The sequence below is a fragment of the Lutra lutra genome, chromosome 3 (genome assembly GCF_902655055.1).
Source record: "Lutra lutra chromosome 3, mLutLut1.2, whole genome shotgun sequence".
Lineage (NCBI taxonomy): Eukaryota > Metazoa > Chordata > Mammalia > Carnivora > Mustelidae > Lutra > Lutra lutra.
In genome coordinates this window covers 135,243,121-135,270,812 of record NC_062280.1, presented here as the reverse complement: position 1 = coordinate 135,270,812, position 27,692 = coordinate 135,243,121, and the positions used below count along the sequence as shown (strand labels likewise).

General features: G+C 38.5%; 1 protein-coding gene across 2 annotated transcripts; it reads left to right on the top strand.

Annotated features, from left to right (window-relative positions):
• Positions 1-419: 419 nt before the first annotated feature.
• Positions 420-27,673, top strand: PROSER1 (proline and serine rich 1). Of its 2 annotated transcripts, XM_047723242.1 has the most exons (13): positions 420-554; positions 3,215-3,280; positions 5,411-5,479; positions 7,478-7,572; positions 8,735-8,828; positions 10,762-10,872; positions 12,379-12,462; positions 13,827-13,905; positions 14,507-14,602; positions 19,113-19,157; positions 23,121-24,900; positions 25,362-25,512; positions 26,310-27,673. In XM_047723242.1, the coding sequence occupies exons 1-13, from the start codon at positions 510-512 to the stop codon at positions 26,430-26,432; spliced, it is 2,838 nt and encodes a 945-aa protein (XP_047579198.1). In that variant the 5' UTR covers positions 420-509; the 3' UTR covers positions 26,433-27,673. The 2 variants fall into 2 exon arrangements, with proteins under 2 accessions (XP_047579198.1, XP_047579199.1); XM_047723243.1 differs by lacking the exons at positions 420-554; positions 3,215-3,280 and adding an exon at positions 5,211-5,313.
• Positions 27,674-27,692: the final 19 nt, after the last annotated feature.

The following is a 27,692-nucleotide window of genomic DNA, read 5'->3' as shown; positions in this document are numbered from 1 at the left end:
GTCCAGGTTCGCGGCGGTGAGAGGCGGCGGCCGTCGGCCGAGGCGCTCGTGCGGGCCGAGAGGCGGGTGCCTCCTTCCTCGCCGCCCGCGGGAGCCGGGGTGCAGGTGCCTCTCATCTCCCACACAGGAGAGCGGCTTCACGACCTTTCCCCGGCGGCGCCTGGCCTTCAACTGCAGGAGATCGAAGCTCAGCCCTGGCTGCCAAACCCTGGATTTTTCTGCAGGACTCAGAGAGCACCGGGTTCTTACCCGAGGTGTCCTGAAGCTTTGTGTGAAGAAGCTGAGGAAGGAAACCCGACGGTTTTTGTTTTTAATAAAAAGTTTTTATAAGTGTGCATTTTTAGAGAATTTTGCAGAGTTTGAAGTACTCTCTACCTCTTCGCACCCTTTTTCTTGCTCCTGGAGTCTTTTCTCCTCAGCTATAAACATTTCTACTATTGGAGCAGACCAGGGATGAACACTTTGTAATTGAAAGTGTAACTTAAAACCACGTCGAGACTGTAGTCAAGATGGACAAAAAGTCCTTTGAAACGGTGTTGGATGAAATTAGAAAGGTAATTTCACTTAATTTCTTAAACCAGTCTATGCGCTACGAATTCTCGTAGTTAATCCTTTTTGAGGGACTGCGGGCAGTTTGTGCAAGATATGGTTTAGGATTGCGAAATAGATGGAATGTTAACGTACAGTATGGGAGCTTGTAGCTTGATACATTTCACTGTGCAAATAGGAATTGAATTATGTTAATGCTAAACTTGACTCTCAAGTCAAGTGCGGTATTGTGGAAATTATATCAAAGGGTTCTCATTCCCAAGCCAGCTCTAGAAATCATTACAAGCTCAGTGCTTGTGGAGTGGTTTAATATTTCTGAGCTGATCATCTCATCTTTCAGTGACCTAAAGACTGAAAACTGGAGGTAATACGTATAAAATTTCTTTAATGGTAGTTATTATGGCAAGTTTTTCAAATCTGAAGATAGGCAGACTGTGCGTTGCCTGGACGGACAAAATTAATGTCCAAAAGGCCTTAGGTTTAAAGTCATCTTTAGGAGTGGGCTTCACTAACTTGAATTTCAAAACTTTTTCTTCCTGCTTTCCAAATTTTTGTTTTGTTTCTAGACCGTTGTATGTAACCTACCTTCCAGAATGAGCCAGATAGGAAAAAAAAAAAAATTGGAATGTAGCCTTTAGCCTAAAAATACCTAGAGCACAAAAGTAAGAAGTTTACCTAATTAAAAGTGGAAGGACTTTCTGTACCATTCTTATGCTAATACAGAGTGCTTTGCTTAGAATTTCAGGGTATCTTTCCATTTCCGTACCTTTAAGACCCTTGACTGACAGGGAAGGATTTGTTACTTTATGCTTCAGCTTATGAAATTATTAATAAAATTGCCTGTGAGGGCCCCTCCATGGCTCAGTCGTTTCAGCTTCAGCGTCTGTCTTCATCTCCATGTTCCTGGGATTGGGTCCCACATCCGGCTCCCTGCTCAACGGGAAGCCTGCTTCTCCCTATAAGCTCCTCCCTGCTTGTGATCTCTCTCACTCTTTCTTTCAAATAAAATCTTTATTTTATACTTCAAAAAAATTGCATTTGTACATGCTGTTTTTCTGCATTGTCTATAAAGCAAAATGTTTTTCTTCATCTGTCATAAGACTTTTTTTTTCAAATTCATGTTAAATTTACACATTTGACGATGTTGAATGTTCTTTTTGAACAAAACTGCTTTTGCAAGTCCAGTTTGTGTAATTAAGATTTGTATTAAAATGTCAGCTTGCCAAATATATGTTTAAAATTTGTAATAATTTGTTCATGAGCTGATACTTAACTATTGTTTATGAGGAAGTAGACCAGTAGATTTCTACTTTTGGAAGCTGTAGGATGCAATTTGCATATGTTCTCCCTTCTTCTTGTGAGAAGATCACGTAGTAAGTACTAGTGAGGGACGTAGGATATTTTCCAGAGATGAAAATCATATATGAGAGAGCAATTTACATTCTTATTTAAGTCCTTATTTCTGGTCTGCAGGCAAAATACCTTTTGTTGTCTATGCCAAATAATTAGATTCATCACCATTGTCTTAGTGTATTAAAATGGGACTAAAATGTAGACGTATGTAAGTAAGAATTAGTATTGGTTTTTTTAAAAAATTGCTCTCAGACTTTGTAAATGTAAGTTGGTTTAAACCAGGTAATCACTTCCTGACGTTACATCTCAACAATACATTCTCTAGAGTACGTTATCAGAAATGTCATTCTCTCCCCCTCACCTCCCTTTTCAGTCAAAATTAAACTATTAAACTACTGGGCAACGTGGATGTTTCTTTCAGTTAACTGGTCATGATAGTTTCTCCTAGCAAAGTGAGGTATATGCCAAGTACAAATATTGTTTTGTAGTAAAAGCAAAGGGATCAGTAGGTTTTTTAATGATTAGTAGTTACCAAATTATGATTGTTTCCATCTCTAAGCTCTGCAAACAGTTGCAAGGAAAGCATATATGATTTCAGCTGGTTCTAGATAGTGCTGGGTCAAGGCCTCTGTACTTCTCTCTGAACTTCCCATTGATAGGGGCCTTGTAAGGAAAAGAACCATCATTTACTGAGCAATAGCAATACTATTGATATGTCTCTTCTTGACTATTTTAATCTTAATGTGGGTAGTGAATGGTGTTCCCCTTTTATGGGTAAAAAGATTCTCAGGGTACTTAAAATGCCTTTCAAAGGCCACACTGCATGCACACAGATTGAATTGAAGGCCCTCTTTGGCTCCTTGGGTACTTATATCCCGGTGGAAATACTTGTCATTCACATTTCTCTATTAGCACATAACAGCTGCTCAGTAACTGTTGAATGAATAATGCCTGATATAATAGTCCTCTTAAAAATGACAATTTGGTTGAAATTGGGATGTAAATTACATTTACAGGAATTCTGTTTGTTATTTGTAGTAATGTCAGATCTTGTCTATTACAGTTCTGTTCCTTTTCATTGTAGGAGTGAGTAGGGAGGCCCGGAGGTTTTTCTGCTGTCTCAGTGTATCCCTTAACAGCATGGAACCTGGAAAGGTAGAATGTCATGTCACTATAGTGACTTTAGCTGCCTCTTTGTGCTCGGGCTGAAGAAGGTCTGCCATGTTTGAGTTGCTTAGGTAGTTTTGATAATATGCATATTACTGTTTTGCTTACATATATTAATGCTGTTTTTCTGTGTTTTTTTTTTTAGGCTGTTCTGACAGAGTACAAATTAAAAGCAATTGAATATGTGCATGGATATTTCTCTAGTGAACAGGTATTTCTTGTATTTGTTTAAGCAAAAGTGTTTTTTTGTTTTTTTCTTTACTCTGATAATTCTGTTTAAAGTCTATTTACCTGCTGGTCAGGTTCAGAATTGCTTTTACTTTGTTTGTTGCTGTATTTATTTAGAAACATTAGGAGCTTTCAAAATGATAGACAACTTTGCAGAATTTATAGTTTGAGTATTTTATAAACATAGCTACTTTCACTGATTTTAAAATGTGATGTCCAAGAAAAGCATATTTATCATTCTGGGCACAATATCATAAATTTATAAACTTCTAATGGTAAGCATACCCAAATTTGTACAGAATTTATAAATCAGTATTAACAAAATTCACTACACGTTAAAAAGAAAACTCCATCAAATGGTGAATTATAGTTCTTATATGAAGTCACTACATAAAAATTTTAGCCATAAGAAAAGAAAATACAGGGTCTAATAAGTAGTTTCTGTCACTGCCAGCAGAGTAATGTTTTAAAGTTTAGTTGAAAACTCACCCGGCTTCAGGTGAATTTAAAAAAAATGTATGCATGTACATACATAGAGAAACCAGATTTCTGAGGAATACTTAGAAAATATTTGATGCAGAAATAGAAAATATTTGATACAGAAATATTTGATACAGAAAGAGAAATGTGCATTTGGAGAAGAGTTCTGGGAAAGGGTCGGAATGTGGAGAGGATAGATAGTGGATCAGTCTGTTTTGGAGTTAGTAAATACCCCAACTTTTCATCTGTTTCTCAAGACTTTCAAAACTTGAATTTGAATAACTTTAAGCCTGTTGAAGTTCTGGCTGCTAAATCCTTAAAAGCTGCTCTATGATTTGCATATCTTGCTGCCTATTTAATGGGTGTTTTTTAGCTGTCCCATTACTTTTTAAAAAATCACCTTATGCTGTTTTTAAATGTTTTGGAAAGGTTTATAATGTCTCATAGGTAACTTTTCTTTCCTTCTCTTGACTGTGTTTTTATGTGTGAAATTTTGTAGAAAACTTCCCTTAGTGGTTATTGCACTTTGCTAAAGTCACTGAAAACTTTAAAAAACGAAAATCTACTTGCTCGGTATGACCTGCTAAGCCTACTTACTGTATTGAAGGTTTCTCTTCCTATATCAGGCATATGATAGTTGGCAACTTTTTTTGGTTGATTAAGTGGCAGGTAGCGTTTACTGTAAGGAAAACCATTATTCCCATGAAAGCGAGGAAAGTACGCATAATACCCATTTGTGATTTAGGCATCCCATTATAAGGAGTAAAAAGTATTTTTACTCTTCTTCATATACTACTCCAGCCTCTAGCATTAATTTTGCTTTGTAGAATAATTGAAACCTTAACACATTTTCAGGAAGTTATGGTAAAAGAATTCATTAACCCAGATTTCATTACCCTCTCTTCTTTGAGTCATTCCTTTTTTTACTTTTGGAGTTCCCTTGGAATCAGTGAACAGGGTGGTGGTGACTACGCAGGGACTTCATTGCTGTGACCTTGATGCCCTCCTCACCTCCTACTGGCTGTCTCACATTATCTCCCTCTTTCATTTGAAGTTCAGTGGTGGTGATGGGAGAGCCTGGCTAACTGTGCTCTCAAAGTGACCTACTTACTGTTTAGAAGCTGCTAGAGTAAGTTATGGTAATTCTTACATTTTTAGGGAAGAGATCTGTAGTGTAAATACAAGTACTGAGCCCCTCAGACTCAAGGGAAAGAGCAGGAGATGGTAGACCTACACTAACCACACCCCTCAACACCCTTTTATGACTGATCATAAATGTCACCCTGCTATATTTTTAAGGTTTTCCATTTGTAATATAGCTTTATATTTCTAACCTGACATTTTGTCTCCATCTAATACTTTTTCGATCTTCCTTTTCTTTAGGTACTTTTTCCTGTACTTTATACTTTCCGTTTATTTCTCTACCAGTGCTGCCCCAGACTCTGTGATGATGGAAGTGTTCTCTTTCTGCACTGTCCATTGTGGTAGCTACCTACTTCTTACAGCTGTTGAGCACTTAAACTGTGATTTGTGCCAGTAAGGAACTGAGTAGTATTTCAAAGTACTGAAACAAATCTTGTAGAAATATTTGCAAACGCATTTCATTAGAGCTAAAGTAATTCTTTGCTTTCAGGTGGTTGATTTACTGAGATACTTCTCCTGGGCTGAGCCTCAGTTAAAGGCAATGAAAGCATTACAGCATGTAAGTAACTTATTTTTCTTTAGAATGTAGAGTTTAAGTATTTTGAATTCTCCCCTAGTTTTCTCTAATTGACCTCAAGTTGTAATTTGTTTGCATTAGAAAAACTGACCCTAAATTTTATTATACTTTATTTTATTTTTATAGTAATCAAATAATCACTAAAAAATTAAGAGTTCCCAAACTGAATTTAAATTGTATGTATTAAATTGTACACCATAGGATCCTAATTGGCATATTGGAAGAGGAAATATTTATAGGCAAGCAAAGCATAGAATTTGAATTCTTAAGTGTTTTTATGCACTTCCTTTTCTATTTTTGGTGTCTTTATCCTCTTGTATTTAGTCTTAGAACAATAGTCAAATGAGTTTATATTCTTTAGACCAGCACTATCCAAATGGACTTTTAGCAACGATAGAAATGTTTTATATCTCTGCTATCCAGTATGGTAACCACTAGCTACACATGGCTTTTGAGCATTTAAATGTGTCTAGTCTGCCTGTGGAACTGTATTTTTAATTTTATTTAATTTTAATTTAAACAGTGCCTAGTGGCTACTGTACAGACAGCACAGCTCTAGAGCCTAAATTAACAGAGGCATTAAAGTCAAACAGTATCTGGCTAGGTAGGAAGATTTTCCTTGGATTATAAGTGATGGCTAGTTTTAAGGGAATCTACAGATCCTTTGCTTCCTAAACTAATCAATTTGCTGAAAAAAAGTGGCCGGATCTGTTAGTGCTTCTCCTCTTCAGCAGTTAGTTTTTATCGACTCTCCAAAAAAAAAGGTTATCTTACCCATCCACCCATCACCTGACGGTAAAAATCTTTTCCCAAGGACCAGAGAGACCATGTAATCCCCTAAGAGGGAAGCAAAGCAGAGAGCTTCTATAAGAAAGACTGATGGGGACCTCTCCTTACTTTATCTGGACAACAAACTCACGACAAAGCTCTGAGGCCTGCTTACTTTTCTACCTGCTTTAGAATTAAAATTCAGAGGTGAGAAGGCTAGCATGGGCACAACTTATAAGTAGACTTTGCTGACAAACTAAGTCTGATTTGGTTGTTTTCACACTGAAGACTAACCTCTACAATTAGGTTATACAATAGACATTTTTGTAAGTGAGATAAATGAATAGTTCCAAAGTTTTTACAAATATATAATAAACAATATAAATCAATTTTTTGTAAATATTTAAACTTGTGGTATAGTTTTTAGCTGTCAGTTTAAAAACTTGCAAGGGGGTATATAGTTTTACCAATTCTTTCGGGGCTACCTGAATGAAATTGTCTGAACAGCATTGCCCTAAGTTTTAGGAATCAACTGGGTGTTGATTCTAAATGATCTTCTTGCATTGACTTTGCTTTTTAATTTCCTCCACTGTTAATATAAATCTGTAAATTGACGGAACCTTATCTTCAAAAGCACAAGTACCCTAGTCAAATTATGTAACATTGCACACCATCTTCTAGTGTCACAATTAATATTAATATAGGACTCTTAAGAAAATTCTGCAGTAAAGAATCCTGTTTAACCCATCTTTTCCCTACCTGAGTTGACTGTAGTACCCTTTTTTAGTAACACTATTCAGCATCATGGACCTCACTTTAGGAAGCCCTGACTACAAAATGCTTAGCCCTTTAACTAAGGAATGTAATTTTTCCTAACTTCTCAAGCATTATACCTCCCAAATTATAAATACCCCCTTTTTTAGAACCTTTCTGAGGAAATTACTACCTGTAAATAATTTTTTTCCTATAAATAAATATGTTGAGAGATGTGGATGGAAAAAGCACATAGGAGGACTTAGATCTTCAACTGAAATAGTTAAATTGAAAAAGTCTAAGTTTAATTCACATAGTTGTTAGGGCTTACTTTTGAATAAGTAGTTTCACCTCAAATACTTAAATATTAAGAACATTTAACTATATTTCCCTCAAAATGGCAATGTCTGCAATGAAAATTTCTCATGTTGAAAATTAAATTATTTTTTATATTAACAGAAAATGGTGGCTGTTCACCCAGCAGAAGTGGTCAATATACTCAATTGTTTCACCTTCAGTAAAGACAAGCTAGTTGCTCTTGAACTGTTAGCTTCGTGAGTATTTCTTTTTCTTTTTACTTTATTGGAGAAGATTTGGAAGACTTGAAATGTCTTTTAACTCATTAGTGTGTATTAATGTCTCAGAATTATATTAGTAAATGGGACTCAAATGAAATCTGTGAAACGGTAGACTGAATTTTTATATCTAAATATCTAGGGGCGCCTGGGCAGCTTAGTTGGTTGGGCGTCCAGCTCTTGATTTCAGCTCAGGTCATGATATTAGGGTCGAGGTCGAGCCCCACCTGGGGCGCCACTCTGAGTGTAGAGCTTGCTTAAAGATTTTCTCTCTCCCTCTTCCCCTCCCCTTCTTCATCTTCTCCTCCCCTTCTCCCTCCCCCCACTTGCACATGCTCTCTCTAAGGGAAAAATAAATAATTAAATACCTAGCGTGCTTATTATACGTGGTTACAACGTAAAAATAATGGGGGCATACTGAGATGATGATTTGGTTTGTCTTCATTTCAGGACTTCCATTGCCTTCCGACTCTGAGTAGTTTGAAAGGCTTATTGAGAAGGCCATAGGTTTTATAGTTAGGTTCTGTTACATGTACTTATTCTTTCTGGACCTTATTTTCCTCACTTGTAAAGTCAAGGATCTCACCTACTTAATAGCATATGTGAACTTTAAATCCGAAGATCTGTGCAAACACTAAGCATAGCATTTAATAATGATCATAATGAATGTGAGCTCCACTGTGCTCTTCTGCATGATGGAAGACTGTAGATTGCTGTTCATTTAGAGCACTTGCATTTTTAAGTCCCTTGTGTGTTTATAGATATCCACAAAAATACAAAATTAAAGCAGAAGGTAAAACTTCATTTTTAGATCAACCATTATTTTTATGCATTTGGTACGTGGATTTTTTTCTATTGCCGTAGATATCCACTCATTGAGAGGGTATATTTTCAAAAATCCCATGATTTTTGTTCATAGAATTACTTCATTGCTTTTAGGTAACCAGGTGAACCTCAGTTCATTTATATTTATCATTTTTATAAAAATGTGGTTTACATTCACCAATTAAAAATAAATCACTTTCCTCCATATGTCCTGGGGCGAAAGGTTACTCAGATATAGTTGTTTGGTAAAGGTTGTTGGCGTTGATATGTATGTCCAGGTTCTTAAATGAAAAGCTCAATTGCATTTCCTTGGTAGAAACATTGTTGATGCACAGAATTCTCGTCCCATCGAAGATTTATTCAGGATAAATATGTCTGAGAAGAAACGATGCAAGAGAGTACTGGAACAGGTAATTTTCTCAAGATTGCTATATAAATAGAACACTGGGTTTTTCTGATTTTTGATGGAGGAAAAAAGTACCAGTCTCATTCCTGTATGAACTGTGATGAATAACCTGACGGCCCTTTAGAATGGGTCAAGATGGCATCCCTTCGGTCAGTGTAGGACAGGAGCTGGGTGAAGGGGTTCAAGGGGATGAGGAAAGGGCTTGAAAGTGAGACGCCAGTTGGCTCCTCAGCTTTAGCTTCAGCAGGTGTTTATTCTTGGTCCCTTGGTAGCTTTGCCACGGCTCCAAGCTTTTGTCTTTAACCTATGTATTTAGGAACATGACGTTCTGAATTTATTTTGTCATCAGTCTTACATTATTCACATTTGTAAGAGAGGGGTAATAAAGCAAAGTTCCAGTTTATTAATTTAAGATCTCTAAGAATGGGAGGAGTAGCATGTACCTAAACCTCCTTGACTTCAGTTGTCAGTTAAGGTAGTTATTTGGTAGGATTGTGATGGCTGGAAACAGAATTAATGATTTAGAAACCTGGTTGAGGAAGATGTGCGCTAGTCTCCTAGGACCTTGTAGCCCAAGCATTTTTAATCCTTGCACCCTCTGCTAAGCTCAGGGGTAGCAGAGAACTTGGCCTACTCGTGAGCTTTTTTGTAGCAGAAGCAAGACCTGAGCCACATTTCTTTAATAAGTTCTCCATTGGTTTTTCTTGACTAAATTTTTTAAGGTACCATGCATTTACTGCTGGTGTTTTCTTCCTTATAAAGAGTTCTGATCATGTCAGAAATAATGTGGTCCTGAGTGTTTTCCTTCTCAGAAATAATGTAGGCCTGAGTATTCTGTGGAATAGACTCTCTGGTCAGTATAACTTAGTACAACTTTTCTGGAAGCTAAACTTGAAGAGCCTTAAAATGTTCATGCCTTCTGACCCAAAAAATTCTATTTCTAGGATTAATTCTAAGGAAAGAAAAAAGTAATTTGTATGTAAGGGTATTTACTTTGGTACTATTTATAATAACCAAAGATTGAGATAATTTTTAGGGTTGGGGGTTTAGTAGGTGACTGGATTATATAGCTAATTATGTGTGTTTTGAATGAATTTATGAAACCAGTATCTCTCTATAACAAATGTGAATGAATTTATAAAACCAGTATATCCCTACAATAAAATCCTACATACTTATGAAACGGTATATAGCTTCATATCCTTATAGCATAATATATATCTATTAAAATATATGTCACAATGTAGTGTTTTTCATCATTTAATATTTATTAAGTATGAACTCAGTATTTGTTACTGTATCATTGTAAAAGCTGAGAATGCAATAATAAATAAGGTAGAACATCCCTTAACATGTTTCATGATTATGTAATGCTATGTTGAATATAGTATATGTAAATAACTCTTGCTTTTTCAACAGTTCAGTTCTTTGGATACCCAGTGTCCCATGGTATTTGTTTGTGTTTTTCTCCACTAAGTTCTAAACTTCTTCAGAGCAGAGTCCATGTCTCTTTCATCTGCTGCTCTCCTTTTCTTGCTGTAATGTGAGTTTGGTGTTTGTACGGTTGGACGTTAATTCTTGGTTTGGAGAAACAGGACATACTAAATAGTAAATGAACTTGTTTGCACACAATTTGCAACATCTGCTGTGGAGATATCTTTGTATAGGAGTCTATTAGTTGTGGCTAATAGAAAACTAATTAAAAACATTATGTTACCTCTATAATAATACCATTTATATAAAGTGATTTTACTTATGAATTCTGGTCATGTTCACTATTGTAATTGCTGATGAATGCACGAACAGATTAATGTGATACTGTTCTTAATTCATATTTTTAACAGGGCCTCCAAATATCCAGAATACTTAACCTATGAGAAAATTTGGTTATTTATTTATTTATTTATTTATTGCCACTATCTTGTTTTTTGTTACAGGCTTTTAAGGGGGGCTGCAAAGCTCCTCATGCTATGATATCTTCTTGTGGAACGATCCCAGGAAATCCATATCCCAAAGGAAAACCTAGCCGCATAAATGGAATTTTCCCAGTAAGCATATGTTTGTGGGTATGAGAAACTTGTAGCTGACTATCAAGTTTAGCATAATTATGATATTTAAAGAAAATGCTAGTTGATAGTCCTTCCACTAAGGAAAGGAATTTTATTAAGTCAGCAGTTTAATTCATGGATTCACCACTGATCGAAAGTTCATGTATTAGTCCATTAAAGTGTTTGTGTGAAATGTACAGAAGAATAAGACAAACATAAAAGAGGATGATTTTGTTTTGCTTTTCCAAGTATTTTAGAAGCACTGCTTTGCATTTAGTAAAGGAGCATCACTCACATTTTCAATGTTCCTCAGACGGTTTCACAGTTGAGTATGTTTGAGAAATTGTATGCAATGTTTCCTTCTTGGACAGTCACACTGCATGATAAAGGCTCTGAGAAGTCCAATAAGAAAGAAACCTGTTTTTATACCATCCAGTGTTCTTCAGATGTCTTTGTAAAATAATCTTTGTGAAGAGTGCTATATTTTGATTGCAGTGTAACAAGTAACCCTGAAACTCAGTGGTTTATAACTAAAGATTATTTTATACAGTTTCTATGAGTCTGGGAACTTGGGAGTGGCTTACGTTGGTTTTGGCTCAGGGTTTCTCATGAGACTGCAGTTTTCTGGGAGCTTGAGTAGAGCTTGAGACTATGCTCTGAAGGGGGCTCAGGTACATGTCAGGCAAGTTGGTGTCAGTGGTTGGAAGGGGGTCTTCATTCCTCACGTTAGGCCCTGCCCGTAGTGCTGCTTGAATACCTCATGACATGGCAGCTGACTTCCACAGGAGCAAATGGTCCAGGGGAAGGCAAGTGCAAGCTGTGTTGTGTCTTGTGACTTAGTCTTGGAAGTCAAATGCCACCATTTCTGGAATATCCTATTTATTATGTAGGCCAATCCTGTTCACTCGGGAAGGGGACTTCACAAGAGCATGTAGGAGGTGAGGACATCTGGGGGCCATCTTGGAAGTTGGGTTCCCTACTTGTATGTGCTATTTAGGCACACGCTCTTAGGAGGACACATTGTGGCAGTCTGTTAGCTTATTCTGATCTGTTAACAACAACAGTCTTGAATGAGGTTTCATCACTTAATGCTTATAGAGACCATCATTTTTTGTCATCTAATTTTAACTGAAATACAGGTACTGTTTTTGATTCTTTGACCATTATACATGCTGGCACATTGGAAGTGGTCACTCCTGTTGTGCAGGGGAAAAATTAAACCTATGTTATCCTGCTCTTCTGTCATCCCCTTGTGAGTGGTATACTTGTTTCTGAGTGTCTCTGTACATGTGGTGAAGCTTCTCTGGCAGAGGAAGGTTGAGGACCTTAGCAGGGTCTTACAGCCAAGGCAGGACTGGATCTGGAATCCAGGTCCTTAAACTCCTACCAAATTAAGTCCTTCTCTTCAGTGTAATACAGTGAGGGTTTTGTTTTGTTTCTCCTTTGGTTTTGTTTTTTTTAAGTCTCAATTATCTATCTTTCTTTTTTTTAAATTTATTTAAATAGGGAACCCCCTTGAAAAAAGATGGTGAAGAATGTACTAATGAAGGCAAAGGAATAGCTGCGCGGATTCTTGGACCGTCCAAACCGGTATGTTTAGAGAATAAATGATGACACGGGCCTTAACTCATACATGTAGTTTTCTGTCTGTTCACAGCACAAGGCATCAGTTCCGTTTTTGTGTTGTGAAATTCACAGTATACTAGAAACTCAAGGAAAGTGAGTGATCTAGGGAACTATAGCATAATTAACAGTGTTCAGGGCCCTTCTGAAGTTTCTTGTTTTATTTTCAAGTGAAACAAGTCCAGTTGTTTTTGTTTTGCTTTGTTTGATTTTCCCCATCCCTGTTCAGCTGCTCCCTTGAAGGGAATGGAGTGTGCAGTATGCTTTGAGGTTGTGGTTTGGCGAAATTAGTATTAATAGTAGTGAATCAAGAGTGGAGCCCGGAGGTTGAGAGTATTTTTTAAGGGAGCGATCGTGATTGCTTAGGGTATCAACTGAACCCAAAGACAGCCCTGTAGATTGAAGGGATTGCTCCAGCTGAGCTGGAAGAGGCCTTTTTACAGCCGTCTTGCATCCTGCTTGTTTGCCTGACAGGAGCTCCAGTGACAGCTGTTCATAGCATAACAGCCACAGATCCTAGCCCTTGCACAAGGCTAGTGCATCTTACAGGCCACCATGTAGGAGACCTACAGAGAATCTAGGTCCTTTACTGCCACTGGATCCCCTCTGCAGGAGTGCCAGCTCCCCAGAGCAGGGTCTTTCTCTCTCTCTCTCACTGGAGTTAGAAGTATAGCAAGCTTAGCTCCAGATACCTCTGGTTCTCTAGAGACCAATTCCTGGGATGCTTTTGTTACATAGTTCTATCAACTACAAAATAAAAGATCCATGGATTTCAAAGGCAAAAAGACTAAAATACTGAATTCATAATCCCAGTTTACATTCTACTCAAGTTGTCAAAGTGCTGAATGCTGAAGAACATAGGACTTTGTTCTTCCAAGGAGAAAAGAGGGTAAGAATGGTAAGAGGAATCTCTGATGAATTTCGGAGGATGTTGGAAATTCTTGGGTAGCCAAGGTTCCTAAACCTAGTGGATTTCTTGTGTTACAGAGGAGGAGAGAGGAGATAAACATTCTTGGATTAAGTTCGGCTCAGTCAGAGGAATTTGCTGTTTAGGATAAGGTCTGACCCTTCATTGGAGATGATTTAATCCTGAGAAGAAAAAAATAAATAAATAAACCCATCCACAGCAGTCTTTGAAATTTATAAGAACCACATTTGGTAAAGCAAAGAAATTTCCCTCACTTGTGCTATGTATTAGGCCAGTAGCATTTCATATGCTGGAGCTTTGTTAGCCTCTTACAACTAAATGTTTTAAAGACAAGTTGTATTTTGTTTGCTGGAAGCCCGCTGACTTAGTTTACTTCTAACCGCTCTACTTTCCCCTCATCTAGCCTCCTTCAACGTACAATCCACATAAGCCTGTTCCTTATCCAATACCTCCATGCCGGCCGCACGCAACCATTGCACCAAGTAAGCAGTTCAATTTGTGCTTTACTTTGTTTCTTTTTGCCTTTTATTAAGTGGAAGGTTAATGTTGGTATATCTACTTGGGAAAATTGGAACATTTGTGAAATATGCTGTGCTGAATTTAATTCTCTCCATGGTGGGCTATACAGATTCTTGGTCTACAGCAGTGCAGCAGAGTTCAGGACACTTGCCTTTTGATAAGTTCATTATAGATTCTTTTTAATCATTATTATGGGTTTTCATTTTGGTAAATCATCATGAATCCCTTTTCAGTAGTTGTGTTCGGAGGTATCCTCAGTACATCTGACTTTAAAAGGTCAACTGTATGTGCTTGACAGAAAAGGCAGGTAATTGAAGTATGGCAGGATCTTCCTGCCCGGCCATTCAGCGAGCTTATGTCTGGAATGAGCATGCAGTGGGAAGTCAGAATCTCCAGCTGTCTCATTTGATCTCAGCTTTGTCCTTACCCCAGACCCAAACCTCTGTGTGAAATGCAACTCACATTATAAGAGCAGTTTTAAAAATTAGATAGCTGTGTTAATATGCTTTGAACTCTCGGCCACAGAATGATACTAAATTTTTTTTTACTATGATTTCATTTTAGGTGCTTATAACAATGCAGGTCTTGTCCCATTAGCCAACGTCATAGCTCCGGGTGTACCCCCTCCACCTCCATATACTCCTAATCCAGTAGGAACAGGTAAAATCATGTTGTTAAGGGGTGCTAAAATTACACACTTAAACACAGATTACATGTGGAGGGGCCGTTGTTTGACATGGTGTGTGTGTGTGTGTGTGTGTGGTGTGTGTGCTGGTGGGGGAAGGAGCTCACAAGCGTGATGACGGATTTGAGTGGGATATACAGGCTCCACTGAAGTGGCCTTGGCCCACCTGTGTGAACACGAGCAGGCTGTAGACAAAAGAACCATTTCTCATGATGGAGAAACTCTGGCAGGCTATGGAAAAGTATGGTTCACTTGATGAGTATTACCATTAGGGGGCATTACTCCTGTGGGGAGGAAAGGTCTGTAAGAAGGTGCTCTGAGGGGCTTATCCTTTCCCCTGCACTTTTCAGTTCAGCATTTTCCTTTGAGTCTGTTGGGAACGTGGGATTAGCTTACATTTTCATTTGTGTGTCTTACAAAAATTTAATTTTTATTTCAGTTAGGTATTGTTTGTTTGATCCTTCTGAGTTTAAGTCTTCCCTAGGAAACCCTTCCCCATCCTGGCAGGACGAAAATGTCATCTGTATCCTCTAATTACTTTTATAGGGTTTCTTTTTTAATGTTTAACTTTTATCTATTTCTAGATATGTGCAGGGTAGGGATAGAACTTAATTTTTTTTTTTTTTCTGCCCTTCCCACAGACTTGGAGTTACCTGATAGCATTTATTCACAAATTCTTTTTTACTAGCCAGAGTGGTTCTGTTGTTTGCAGCTGGGTACTCCGATGAGCGTTGCTAAACAACTTGCCCCAAAATTATCGATTTCCTAACCCTTGTTTATGGTATCTTTAGCCCTTAGAGTTTTACATTTTTGCATAGAGAAGGAGAAGCTATGAAAGAAAAGCTGGAACTATTTTGTCTTGTTTCAGGTCTTAGCCCTTAACCCTAGAGTCCTGGTGACTTGGGTCTTAAAAGACCTTACTGCATCTGGAATTTATTTTCATACAGGGTGAAATAGAGGTTCATCCTAATTTTTTTCCAGATGGTAGCCTGTCATGCCAGCACTACTTACTAACTCATCTACTTTTCCCACTGATCTGAAAGGCCGCATTTAAGTTTTCATATATACACATGGTTATAATTCTGGGTTCTTTATTCTATGCAGTCTACTTATTTCATGTTATGATGATATATTGATTTGACTAGCAGATTTATTCTATGTTCTGGTATCTAGTAAGGCTAGCTTTTTCCTCTTACTATGGTTTTTATTTTTCTTACTATATTTGGAGATTTTTTTTCTATCTGAACTTCAAGATTATTTTATGTAGTTAAAACGGTTGAATTTATGTGTGCATGTATGTAACATACAAAATATGTCATATACATGTTATATAATTATATATTACATTATTACTCTAATATTATATAATTATAACAATATATAATAATTATATGTAGTTACATATATTAATTTGGGGAGATGTGATGTTCTTATGATACTAAGTCTTACTCTTCAGTCATACGTATGCTTTATATTATGTCAGGCGGTAGTGTTTTTCCTCCAAGGCTTGTTTTATCTCTTTTAAGAAGATTTTATAGTTTTCTTTATGTAGGTTCTTTGCCTTCGGATTGTCTCTAGAGACTTTAGAGGTATTTTTCATCAAAATTATAAATGGAACATTTCATTTCTAGGTGCTCGTTCCTAGTTAGTTATTCTACTTTCTTTTTCTTGAAAGTCTCAAGTTTTCTAAGTATAAAAAAAAGTCAGCTGAGTTATACTTTATTTCTTTTTTGCCTGGCCTTATTGGGTATTAATATTGTCCTAACCTTTTTGTAAGTATTTTGCTTTTATCTTTACTTTCAGTTTTTATTTTAGAGTTTTATTTATTTGGTAAGTTAGTTGGGTTTATAGATAATATATAGCTGGATTTTGAATTTTAAATGGGATGGGGAGGACTGGGGGAGAAACTTAATAGGAATTTTGAGTCATCATAAAAATTGCATATTTATTCTTAGTGCTTCCATTTTATTTTTGTATTCATTACTATTCTCTTATCCCAGTTTTTCATTTTTTTTTACTTCTAATTGTATTAGTCAAATTGCTGTTTTATTTATTTATTTTTTTTATTTTTTTATTTTTTAAAGATTTTATTTATTTATTTGACAGAGAGAAATCACAAGTAGGCAGAGAGGCAGGCAGAGAGAGAGGAGGAAGCAGGCTCCCTGCTGAGCAGAAAGCCCAATGTGGGGCTTGAACCCAGGACCTGGGATCATGACCTGAGCCGAAGGCAGCGGCTTAACCCACTGAGCCACCCAGGCGCCCCTGCTGTTTTATTTTTAACAACTCTTTTCTCCTTGCCCCATCCCAACTTAAAAATGTTATCTTTCATATTGCTAAGGATTGCCTTCATATTCTTTTTTTTTTAAACCATCATATTCTTAATGGTTGTCGTTACACAAAAACTAAAAAGTACTGCTCTGTACTCCAGTGACTTCCATTCTCACTCATCTTTTTGTCGATTTGTGTGTTTTGTCGGAATACCATTCATGTTTTATTCTGTGCCTTTCAACTTCCAGCTTCTTACACTTTCCTCTGTTCTTTGATACCCTGTCCTGATATGCTCATTCTCCTTTTCTTTGAGAAGAAAATTTCTATAAGTAGTTTTTTAAAAGAGCACATATGCAGAGTTATAGATGAGAAACCTAATTCCACTCAATTTTCTTTTATTAGAACCTTGGTCTCTTCCTATAAGCTTACAAAGAAAATATCTCTCTAGAATTCAGAAATGTCTTTAATCCTGGAGTTTGGCTATTTTACCAGGATGTCCAGGTGTGGATGTTAGCATTAATCTTTCACGAAACTCAGTAAGCCCTTTGGATATGAAAACTTAATTTTTTAAAGCTCAGGAAAATTTTGTTTTTATTATTCCCTCAGTTACTGCTTTTTATGTGGTCTTTTTTCTATTTCTGATACTCCTATTTTGCTCTATATTTGCCTTCTAAGTCTCTTACCTCTGCATTTATGGTATCCTCTTTTTTTTTTTTTAAAGATTATTTATTTATTTGACAGACAGAAATCACAAGTAGGCAGAGAGGTAGACAGAGAGAGAGGAGGAAGCAGGCTCCATGCCAAGCAGAGAGCCCGATGTGGGACTCGATCCCCGGACCCTGGGATCATGACCTGAGCCAAAGGCAGAGGCTCAACCCCCTGAGCCACCCAGGTGGCTTTTTTTATTTTATTTTATTTTTTTTACATTTTTTGCCATTTTCATTGTGATTTTGTTGTTTCTTATTTCTAGCTAAGTAATTTAGCTTTCTTAGTGTTACCACTAATCTTTACCATTCTTTGCATTTATTAATTTGGAGTCAGGTTTTTATATCTAAAGTCTTCATCTTCTTTGCTTGTATTTTCTTGTGTGTTATGTGTTTATATGTTCTTAATTTGCATTACAGGTTTTGAAACTTATTTTTCATTGAATCTTTGTTGATAGACAACATATGTTCTTGTTGTTTATTTGCATCAAGTTCCTTAGACAAGCTATGATCTCTCACTGTGTCAGGGCTTCTAGGTTCTTTCCACACCTTATACCTGTCCTTGTTGGTTTCTTGGGCAGTTACTGTCAAGCCGTGAGAGGTAATTTTTTTCCCATTGTATCTTTGCCTAATGGTCTAGTTAGGTGCCTTCTGTGGAGGGTAGGGAGGAGTGTGCTTTTGGTGTCAGTGTCACAAACTTCAAATCAGATTCTCCTGGGGTGGTTCTCAGCAGCTCCTAGCATAGGGTCTTTTCCAGATACGACTGCAACAGGAAGGCTGGGCCCCTTTCTTTTTGCTTGGTTCATTGCGTGGACTGCGAAGTGGGTCCCGTAGGTGGTAGTGGGTTCTCCACTCAGCGTCTGCCTCCCACCTTCAAGTCTCCCTGCTGTTGAAGTGACTGTCAGGTTAGCCAGTAATGGTGATCATCTGCATTCCAGCTGTAGACTACACTTCATCCTAGGCGGCCCACTCAGGCTGTCCTTCCCAGAAACTGTTTCTAAATATATCTGTAAAATAACAATGCTTATTTAAAACCTAGTAAGTTGTGGCTTAGTTGATTGAGCTTCCACCTCTTGGTTTTGGCTCAGGTCATAATCTCATGGCTCATGAGATTAAACCCCATTGTAGGGCTAGTGTCTGTCTTCTTTTCCCTCCTTTTCCTCTGCCTCTTCCCCCTCATTGCATGCTTTCTCTCTAAAATAAATAAAACCTTTTAAAAGTAAAATTTAAAAAATATATAATAAATAAAATAATAAATAAATAAATAAATAAATAAAACCTGATTAAAGAAAAGGCAGGGTGGGGATCAGTTGCTCATAATGCTGTAATCTTTGTATAGTTACTACTTTTATCTTTATTTCCTTCCTCTTTCCATAAGCATACACTGTTTTTCCTGACATAGCATGCTTACGTATCCTGAGTTTTTCTTTTTTTTATGCCAATCTTTTGATTATTATGGTTGTGATTAATTTGAATAAAACTTGAAATCAAACTTTTATTTATTTTCATATAGAAAATGAAGACCTTTCCAATCAGTCAAAACCTACACAGAATCAAAGTAAGTATCAGCTTTGCTCCAGATATAGCTGAAGTGCCCTGGTTGTCTGCTCTGTTATGCACTGAGAACAGTCTGAATTGAATGTATTTGGAATCTATGCTTTGAAGAAAGTTCCTAAAGAATTTAATCAATACTTGCTAGAAGTGGCTTGATAATGGTACATTATATACACACAGCATGAAATGCACATATTAACTGGATTTAAAATTAATGATATGCCTTTGTGTCTTGTATGAAAAACTTGCAATATAATCTGAGTGGTCTATGGCATTACAGCCACTTTCACTTTACATTATGTGATATTATCAGCCTCATCTCTGTTTTAATATAAACATATTAAATCCTTTTTCCTAAATGCTATTTCAAATACTAGATTTAGATTTAATTATTTTCATAAGTGTTGGGGGTAGCATAGCTTAATGTAGAAAAAAAAATACAAGGGGTGCCAAAGCAAAAGTGAAATTGAAAAAGGAAGATGTGAGGCACCTCGGTAAATCATCCAACTCTTGATTTCAGCTCAGGGCTTGATCTTAGGATCTTGTGTTCAAGCCCCATGCTGGGCTCCATTCTGGGCGTGGAGCCTACTTTATTTTCTTTTGTTTATTTTATTTATTTATTTTTGGCATAAAAGAGTTGAAAGTATTTATTAGGACAGAGAAACAAAATTTGCCATGGTTACTATCATTGGAATTATAAAGTAAATACATACTTTAATAGCATAATAACAGTGATTTTTCATTAAGGTCTTCACATTTAGTAGCACATTTAACAAACTTTGGAAAGACAATGTCACAAAATTGTTTTTAAGCACTACACATTAACCTGAAACTAACATAACACTGCGTCAACTATATTCAAAACAGACAAAAGAAAACACTGACATGTTAGATTATCATTAACATTGTACATAAGGACAAAGACAGCAAAATTCTTTAACCACATCATCATATTAGTGTCATACATGTTATCTATCAAATTTTATTTTGGAAGTCCGCTCACTTCAATATCAGATTCTGTTTTACTGAACAATGTCTAGTTTGGCAATTTTGAACTTTGTTGTAAAACTAAATAAAAGCAAAAATCCTTAGGAAAAATGTGCTTTTCCTTTTTCAAGAAAAATGAAGTTGGGTCTAAGCAGGTGACACAGCGTCCTCTTCAAATCTACTCTAACAGAGGAACCTGTCAAAACACTCCTCTAAAATAACCTACTTTAAAAACAAAAAAGAAAGAAAAAAAAGGAAGATGAGAGGTGGCGTCTGTAATGCCTGCAGATGGCAGCAGTACTGCAACATTTTATTTTTCTTCTAGTTGAGGCTCTCTGTGGTGGGGAAGGAGAGGCATGCTTTTGGATAGGAGACAAACCTGAGCTCAGTTCTTGTGTAGCAAAGTAGCACATCATTAGAGTGCTCAGTTAGGAGTCTCAGTGGGGATTCTATTCCCTGAGCAGGGTGCCTGAACAGTGCTTTTTTGCTGGTGGTTTCTAAAGGAGGCAGTATAATGGGCTGGAAAGAAAACTGAGATGGCAGGACATCATTTTGGGACCATGTAATTTAACTTCCATGAAAAGGAGGTTGAGGAAGCTTGAGCCTTTATGCTCAGCTTCGTTAATCTGTTTCTGAAGGGAGTAACAGATTAAGTGCCCTGAGAACCATCATTAGGAATAGCATACTTTGTTTTCCTATGCTGTGTTATGTTAGCATGATGAAGATTTTATTTTCCTTTTGAACCATGTCAGGAAACAAAAAGATAAACTAGTACAGTGGTTAAGGATATGGGTCCGTCAGAACTGGTCCAAATTTTGGTTCTATTACTTAATAATTGCATGACCTTTTTAAAAATCATTATTGTGATAAGATCTTAATGAGATCTACCCCCTTAAATTTTTAAGTACACAATATAGAATTGTTAACTATAGATACAGTGTCATACAGCAGATCTCTGGAACTTACTTACCTTTCGTAACTGAAACTTGATTCCCTTTGAACGTCACCGAGTAGCTGCATGATCTTTTACCAACTTGCTTTAACTACACCAAGCCACGCTGCCCATCTGTAAAACAGGGTTGTTTGTACCTATCTCAGGGTTGTGTGGGGACAAATGAAATGATAGGCATAAAGTACTCAGCGCAGCATCTGACAGATAATGTTTTACAGTTAACAACCAAATTACATGACAGGAAAGTCGTATTTATTGTGGTATGTTTTGGGGTTTCTTCGATTTGTTGTTGTTTTGTTTCATTTTAACTGCAGGCACTGTGTATGGTTAACAGTGTATGGCTTTTGCTTTATTATATAAGATCTTCAACAGAGACTGCTTATAAAGAATGCTTTGGGACAGTTTGGTCTGACCTTGTGATTTGTCATTCTACTACATGGCCTTCAGTGTGCAGTTACATAAGATAGTGACTTCTCAAATATTTCCCAACCAGTGTTGACCTAAATAAATTTTTAGTACATTATTTACAAACACAAAACTAGGTATATAGTCTTTGTGTTTCTGTTTTTTGTTAAACAAATGCAAACAAAAGTACAAATCCACTTTCATATGTCCTCTAAATTTAAAATATATAGTCTTATTTTCTTGAAACCAAATTATTGCTAATGACATAAATATTATCAGACTTTAGGCCTTTTGGGTTTGAAGTTCATGTATTTCTATATTACTGTTTGTCAATTCTGCCATCTTTTTTTTCTAAACTACCATAAAATTTGTTCAGTCCAATGTGGCACCTTTTGGACATCTCTTAGTCCAAATAGATTATGTATATTGCTGTTTTCTTACATTTTATTCCTGTGGTCTCTTCCCCACCATGATTAACATTGTACAGTACTTCATTGATTGTGTCAGCTTTCTTATGCAAAAGTCTTTATTATGCATAAGTTTAGAAACTTAAGTCTTAGCTCATGAAAATAATTTTCAGTTGATTATCACTGGGAAAGGAATATTCTCTGTTTACAAGTGAAACTCACTTTGATATGAGTACGGCAGCAGGTGATTGTTGTCATTATGACTTCAGCTACCTCAGTCATGCTTTCCATTTGACATTAACAAGATCATCAAAGGCTAACATTGTCCTTAAATTGATTCAGAGAGGAAACACAAATCATCCCCCCAAATACTTACGGTATTTGGTAATTACAGTAATTATTCATAGGGCTTATGAGAATAAAAATATTATAGCAAACTCTAGTGGAATTCTTGAGAGTAGGTCTTTGCATGGGTTTGGTAACTATAGTTAAGGTCATGGTAATAATATATCAAGTGTGGCAAACACTAAATACACAGGTGCCATGCACAATGCTAGGTGCTGAGGTTCTAAAGAGGATTAGACATGGCTTTTGCCCATAAGGGAGCTCCTCGGACAAGGCAAATAGCCTTAGAGGTTGAGATCGTGAAGACAGATGAGGTAGTATGGGAAAATGCTTGGGGGGAGAAAGCTATATAAATTGTAAACTGGAATATCAAGTTCAACTTACAAGAGTGGCCAGTGCAGAAGTTGGCATGAATCCTGGGATGCCTGCTGTGACCTAAAGGGAGAGTGATGTCCTGGAAGCTCTTCAGAGGGGGAAATGACTTGTTTTATTACTCTAGAGAAGTGGTTTGAGAGAGTGAAACCTAAAGTCTCAGTACACCAGCACTAATCACAATTAAATTTTTAATTTTTAAAAATTGGGAAAATACGAAAGGAAAGTTTATTTGCGAACTTTTCAAGACTTCCTCACTGTGCATGGGAGTGCTCTTCTGGCAGAGTGTAGAAGACAGGTGGCTTTACCTGAGGCTATGTATGGAAAATCCAGATCATGGAATCTATCAAGGTGGCCACTGCAGTAGCCTACCATACTGTTGCTGATTTTCTTCATGTTTGTCAAGTGTTACAAAAATGTTGACGTATTTCTTTTGGGTTAAAATGTAACATTTCAGCATGGTGACATTCTTGCCTCTTTCTGCTCCCCGCCCCTATAGCGTTTTCTACCCCAGCAAGTCAGCTCTTCTCTCCTCATGGTTCCAATCCTTCAACGCCTGCTGCGACTCCCGTCCCTACGGCGTCCCCAGTGAAGGCAGTAAACCATCCATCAGCATCAGTAACTGCGACCGTTTCTGGACTGAACATGGCCAATACCGTCCTTCCCGTGTTCCCAGGGCAGGTCTCCTCGGCCATTCATACGCCTCAGCCATCAACGCCAAATCCAACGGTTATCAGAACCCCTTCCCTGCCTGCGGCACCTGTTACCTCTGTCCACAGTACAACATCAGCTCCTGTCCCTTCGGTTTTTTCTGGCCTGGTGCCCCTGCCAGGTCCTTCCGCTCCTCCTGTCCCAGCCCCTCAGGCTACGTCCACACCTCGGGCCACTCCTGCTTCCAATGAAACATTTGCTTCGACTTCTGCCCCTTTCACTGGCCTCCCTTTTCCTGCCACCTCTACTGCTGCTTCTACCAACAATGCCAGTTCTGCTTCACTGTCGTCAGTGTTTGCAGGTCTGCCCTTGCCCTTAACGCCGACATCCCAAGGGGTGTCCAACCCGGCTCCCTCTGTCATTGCCGGGGGCTCTGCTCCCAGTGTGGCCTGTCCGCTCGGTGTAAATAATCCCCTTCTGTCTGCTTTGAAAGGCTTTCTGACGTCGAATGATACCAACTTAATCAACTCCTCCGCTCTGTCCTCTGCTGTTACAAGCGGACTGGCTTCCCTGTCTTCTCTCACTAACCAGAACTCTGATTCACCGGCTTCAGGCTCCAAGTGCTATGCCCCCTCCGCCGTTCCCGCCCCGCCGAGGTCCTCCACGCCCGGGCTGGCCATGTTCCCCAGCCTGCCCTCGACCGCTGCCAACTCCGCTCCCCCCCCCTCGACTTTGCCCGCACCCTCTCCACTGGTGACGCCCACGTCGTGCTCGGCTTCGGCGCCGACCAGCTGTGGCTCCTCCGCTGCGCTCTTGCAGGGCCCCCACGCGAGTAACTCGGAGCTGCACGTGGCGTCTGCCCCAGCTGTCACAACACTCCCGGTCATGATCAAAACGGAGCCCACCAGCCCCACCCCCTCGGCCTTCAAAGGCCCCGCCCACTCTGGGAACCCCGCCCCCGGCACCCTAGGTCTGTCAGGGACGCTGGGCCGCGCCTACACGTCAGCATCGGTGCCCATCAGTTTGTCCACCTGCCTTAATCCTGCGCTGTCGGGCCTCTCCGGTTTGACGACTCCCTTGAACGTGTCAAACCCCCTCTCCATCTCCCTGCCGCCGCACGCTTCCTCCGCTCCTATCACGCCGGTGTTCACTGCGCTTCCTCCGTTTACTTCTCTGACCAATAATTTCCCTTTAACGGGCAACCCCCCTCTCAACCCGTCAGTGTCTCTTCCAGGCTCCTTGATAGCCACCTCGTCTGCCGCTGTCTCGTCCGCTCCCGTCCCTCCGCCGAGTTCCAGCGCGGCCGTTCTCTCAGGGCTCTCAGCCTCGGCGCCGGTCTCGGCGGCGCCTTTCCCTCTCAACCTGTCCGCCGGTGTCCCCTCCCTCTTCTCCGTCACGCAGGGACCCCTGCCGTCTTCCAACCCCTCCTACCCCGGCTTTTCTGTCTCCAACACCCCCAGCGTCGCCCCCGGCCTGCCCTCGTTCCCGGGGCTGCAGGCGCCGTCCACGGTGGCGGCCGTCACACCACTGCCCGTCGCAGCCACCACCCCGTCGCCAGCTCCCGTCCTCCCGGGATTCGCTTCAGCTTTTAGCTCGAATTTCAACTCTGCTCTCGTTGCACAAGCCGGGTATGTGGATACTTGGGGGAGAGGGTATGGGCTGTGGTCGTTTTGATCTACCCCGTAGTTCGTAGTCTTATTTTGAAGTCGTTCGAATGAGCCTAATCCGATTGTTGGGCGGTGCGAACTTGTAGTTTTCTGGGCCGAAACTTCAATACTCAAAAAACACATACAGCTCTTTAGCCATGTTAAGTATATATAATGTTATTATCTGCTCAGATTATTTCAGTATTCGGTAATTTGTATAGAACAGCAGAAAGTATTACAGGCAGAACATAGACTTACTAAATGCAGAATAGTATACTTCAGAATAGAAAGTAAATTTTACTTTAGTGAGTGGCTGACTTTTATGGTTCCTTCCAGCCAGGGAGTTTAAAGTTTGTTTTACATCTCAAGATAATTTTTGACAAATACAGAAGCAATAGGTTTTGTCTTATCTGCGTTTTGACCTGTTCTGTCTGTTGTTTTAGCTTATCATCTGGCCTTCAAGCTACAGGCAGTTCTGTGTTTCCTGGCCTTCTGTCCCTCCCAGGTATCCCAGGGTTCTCCCAGAACCCTTCACAGTCCTCCTTGCAAGAATTACAGCATAATGCCGCTGCACAGTCGGCCTTGTTACAGCAGGTAAGTGAGAACGGTGGGGCAGAAATTAAACGGTAACATATGTGCATAGCTTCTTTCCTGATAACCCTGTAATGCCAATGATGATATCCCAACATTGGCAAAAATTCTTAGAAGAATGTCTGGAGACGTTATGATTGATCTTCCCAAATCTGCAAATTTTTGTTGTCTTCAGAAGGGTAACAGAAGTAATGGAATATATTCGTCTATATTAATTGTTTTTCCTACTTACAGACTTTCAAATCTTAGTTTGAAGATTTTACAAATGGAATCTTTATATGTGACATTTATATTTGAGCTTTTTTTAAAATAATTTAAGCTAAAATAATGGACATTAAAGCATGTTTTCTCTAGAAAACCTATTAACCTTTTTTAAAGAATAATTAAGTATTTTAATGGCATTTCTCTTGATCTCCACCATCTGAAGATTTTTGAATGTTTCTTAAAAATTTCAGGAGAGGCGCCTGGGTGGCTCAGTGGGTTAAGCCTCTGCCTTTGGCTCAGGTCATGATCCCTTGGTCCTGGGATCGAGCCCCACATTGGGCTCTCTGCTCTGAAGGGAGCCTGCTTCCTCCTCTCTCTCTGTCTGCCTCTCTGCCTACTTGTGACCTGTCTGTAAAATAAATAAATAAAATCTTTAAAAAAAAATTTTTTTTCAGGAGACTAAGAGGAGTTATCTTGCACCAATGTTCTCTCTTTCTTTCCTACTCTAAATATCTGTAATGTGATATAGGCAAAAGCAGGTACCTACTCGATTAAATTTGGCACTCCGCTAACCTGCATGTTCTTCTTTTTATCAGGTGCACTCAGCTTCGGCTCTGGAAAGCTATTCAGCTCAGCCAGATGGGTTTCCTAGTTATCCTTCAACACCAGGAACACCGTTTTCTTTGCAACCAGGCTTGTCCCAAAGTGGGTGGCAGTGAATAAATTTTAATTTGTATTCTCCTTTGGAGCAACATCAGAAATGCCTAAGGACTGCAGTGAACAATCTGACTAATGTCAAGTTGGCGAAAAGTCAGAGAATGAGAATAAGGATAATCCTGGGAAATTAGGATAAGAGTTTAAAACATGACGATTGCATTTTTTTAGTGGTTTTAAGTATGAACACTCCCCTATGTAAATAACTGATAATGAATTGTACGGAGGATAGTATTAAAAAGGTGTTTGGGGACTTTTCACCTCCCACCCTATGAAATTTTGAGTCTGTATGTGATCTGTGTAGGAAGAATACTAAAGAGGAAGTTGAACTCTTTATATCCGAATACAGCCTTAAATCTGCTTGTATAGCATCCACTGACAGAAGTAATAGTCGTACCTCAGACTCTGGGTTGCATTTGGCCCTAGGGGCATGACTGCCCTTGGTATGCACGAGTGGTTCCTGTTAGCATCTTTGGAACTCAGTAGTCCATATGTATCCACAGAAGGGAACTTGAGACCCACGGTTATTTCTAATTTCTCACATTTATGCTCATACATATACTGCTGAATTTAACTTAATATATTTCAGGTAAGTGAAAATGGTGCTTAATATATAGTCTTTAGAATGACTTTCAGGTGTTTTCGACTAAAAATATACCCAGAACTACTTTCTTACAGAAATGCAAGTAAGGCTTGTGATAATTTGCCTTCGAAACTCCTTTCTTAATCTCAGCAGTATCCAAATGAGTGAGGAACATTTGACTGACCCTTGGGCCACCTCTATTACTCATTGTACTCTGGAAGCTCTTGGTGAATGTTTACAATCATGGGATGTAGTATTTCTATTTGTACTTAAAGTCCAACGCTTCTCTGAAAGAATGACGTGACAACAAATAGAGAAGACTCACTCCGTTAGTAACCATGCAGTGTGTACTCTATTTAAGGATCTGTGGTAATATATAACATGATTGAATGTCATTAATTAAGTCTAAGAACTGCCACATTTGGGGGAACGGGGAGTAGGGAGAATGACTTTCAATCCTGTGATTAAAAGTGTAAACTATAGAATCTACTGTAGTACATTTCAGCATCTGGAAGTTTTACTTTTATAAAGATGGTGTCTGGAAGATGTTGCTAATGTATTTTCCTTCAACACGGGGAACAAACTTTTTAAGTATATTGATAAATATTCCTGTATGGTTAGTTTTTAACAGTTTTTTAAAATAAACTTTATGGATATGACAAATATCTTGTGTTTTATTAAG